Below are 1,928 nucleotides of genomic sequence, written 5' to 3'. Positions count from 1 at the left end.
CACAAACAGTTGAAATGACTGAAACTCTGACTCCAAGAAGCAGCCGTTGTCGTCAATCAAGCCCTCGTTTCCATCTCAGTCCAGTCCAGACAGATAGATAGGAAAGCATGGTGTCACCAGTTTAGAAAAAAAGAGCCTCCCTTTTATATTCCAGAATGTAATTCCACCCAGAGAGGGAGGCGTTTTATATGGTGAGAAATAGAGACAGGGAGCAACAATACAAGTCTTTGTGATAGACAAAATGAAGCCTCCATCTCCTACCTTTTCCATTTTCACCAGACAGAGACAGAAAAGGCGCCAGAACAGAAGGAAACAGGGAGGGACAAAAAAAGAATCGCTCTATTGAAACCATTGTAAGGCACTCAGAAGTTTCTCATTGATCAAGACAGATCTGTCAGGCTGACGTTTAGTCCCATGTCAGGTCTCACGTAAGGGACAGCGTGGACAGCTTTAGGAAACTCTGGAGTCATCACCCGACCGTTCTCCCCAGTACTCCCAGTGACAGAAAGTCTTGCTTTATTCCTCATGGCGTCCCCAAAGGTCATCTAGAAAAACACACAAAGTCACGTGTACACGCAGACACAAGCAAACACACACACATTACCACATTCACGCACACGAGGATCCATACAGAAACAAGGAGGCAACATGTTAGCTTAGAGTATTTGCACATCTGTAAGCTTAAAAGTTTATAAATGTTCAAAACATGAGAATGTAGATGAGAACTGAAAATGATGACCATGGTTAACACAATGCAAGATTCAAATGATCATGTAAAGGCTTATTCATGGTCATTGCAAGCATTATTGTTGAAATGTGTTACTAGGACAGAGGTATAAACAAGCATGGCCATCAACAGTCATACATGAAAATGGTTTCAAATAGTAAGGAAACTTAAATGGACGAACACAATTTTAAGCTTTAAAAAGGGGGGATATATCTCTTTCTCTCTCTCAATAAATCATAAATCACCATTACATATGATCCTTTGGCCAACCTCTTCATTCACTAACACTGAAGGATGAAACGGATGGAGCCAAAAAAGCGTGCATTTGGGGGGAATTTATGAAAACCTCGTTCCCTACCCCCTAAATTTTTACACTTTCGATCCCATATACGTTGTAACCTTCCTTATAAGTTGCAAAATTCTGTGAATTCTGCGAGGAAGTTGGGTTAATATTCTGTGCATTCTTTGCCACCTTCATTCGTTTCGCCTCGGCTCGGGACTTGTAACAGAACTCAATCAAGGCCACCAGCATGGCCAAACCGAGTCCTCCGACCAGAATGTAGAAGACCCCAGCCACGTTGCTCAGGCTGAGGGCGCTCGTCTTCTCCTGCGAAATGCACACGAGACAGGGGTCAGTGGCAGGGCAGGGGTGAAAGGTCAAAAGATTTAAAAATGTACATGGATAAAACAAAATCACAGCCACAACAAAAACTAAAAATGCACAAAAAATGCACCACTATATCTAATAATTGACTATTTTTAGCCAATAATATCTAAAAAGCACAAAAATAACAAGACAAGTAACACAGGTATATCATTTGGTGTCAATTGTAAAGCAATGTAGTGGATAAGGTTAGTACTTTAATCAAAATGAAATGCAGCAGCAGTCTGTATGCAGTGCATATAATGTGTATATGTGCAGGATTTAAATCAGAAATTTGTACTGTACAAGGACCATTTACATGGGTTGCCCATTACAGATGGGCTAAGCTGTTACAAACGTGCTGAGACCTTTACTTATAGACAGAGACAGAGGGAAGACAGCTTAGTAATAAACCAATTAGGGTCTGACACATACAGTACAGTTAGATTTCATCAGCTTTTTAAACACCCATGTATTCATTTAAGGTGGATGCCAAATGGATACATAGGGCTCTACCTTTGCCAAAGTGGTGCACAGTGTATCTGTGTGTGGAAAAGT

The 1,928-nt window shown here is 41.0% G+C and overlaps 1 protein-coding gene across 4 annotated transcripts in view; it reads right to left on the bottom strand.

The window, feature by feature from the left end:
- Positions 1-380: 380 nt before the first annotated feature.
- The window catches only part of gria2b (glutamate receptor, ionotropic, AMPA 2b), a 49,401-nt gene continuing 47,853 nt past the window's right edge, over positions 381-1,928 (bottom strand). For 2 of the 4 annotated variants that reach the window (XM_053324301.1, XM_053324302.1), the window contains exon 15: positions 1,089-1,334. In XM_053324301.1, coding sequence (XP_053180276.1) covers positions 1,089-1,334 — 246 coding nt within the window. Of the gene's footprint in view, positions 546-1,088; positions 1,335-1,928 lie in introns of those variants that run through there. The other 2 variants (XM_053324298.1, XM_053324299.1) reach the window with 2 other exon arrangements.

Source organism: Scomber japonicus, chromosome 8, assembly GCF_027409825.1.
Source record: "Scomber japonicus isolate fScoJap1 chromosome 8, fScoJap1.pri, whole genome shotgun sequence".
Taxonomy (NCBI): Eukaryota; Metazoa; Chordata; class Actinopteri; order Scombriformes; family Scombridae; genus Scomber; species Scomber japonicus.
The sequence above is the reverse complement of the archived record's forward strand: the minus strand, read 5'-3'. Positions and strand labels throughout refer to the sequence as shown.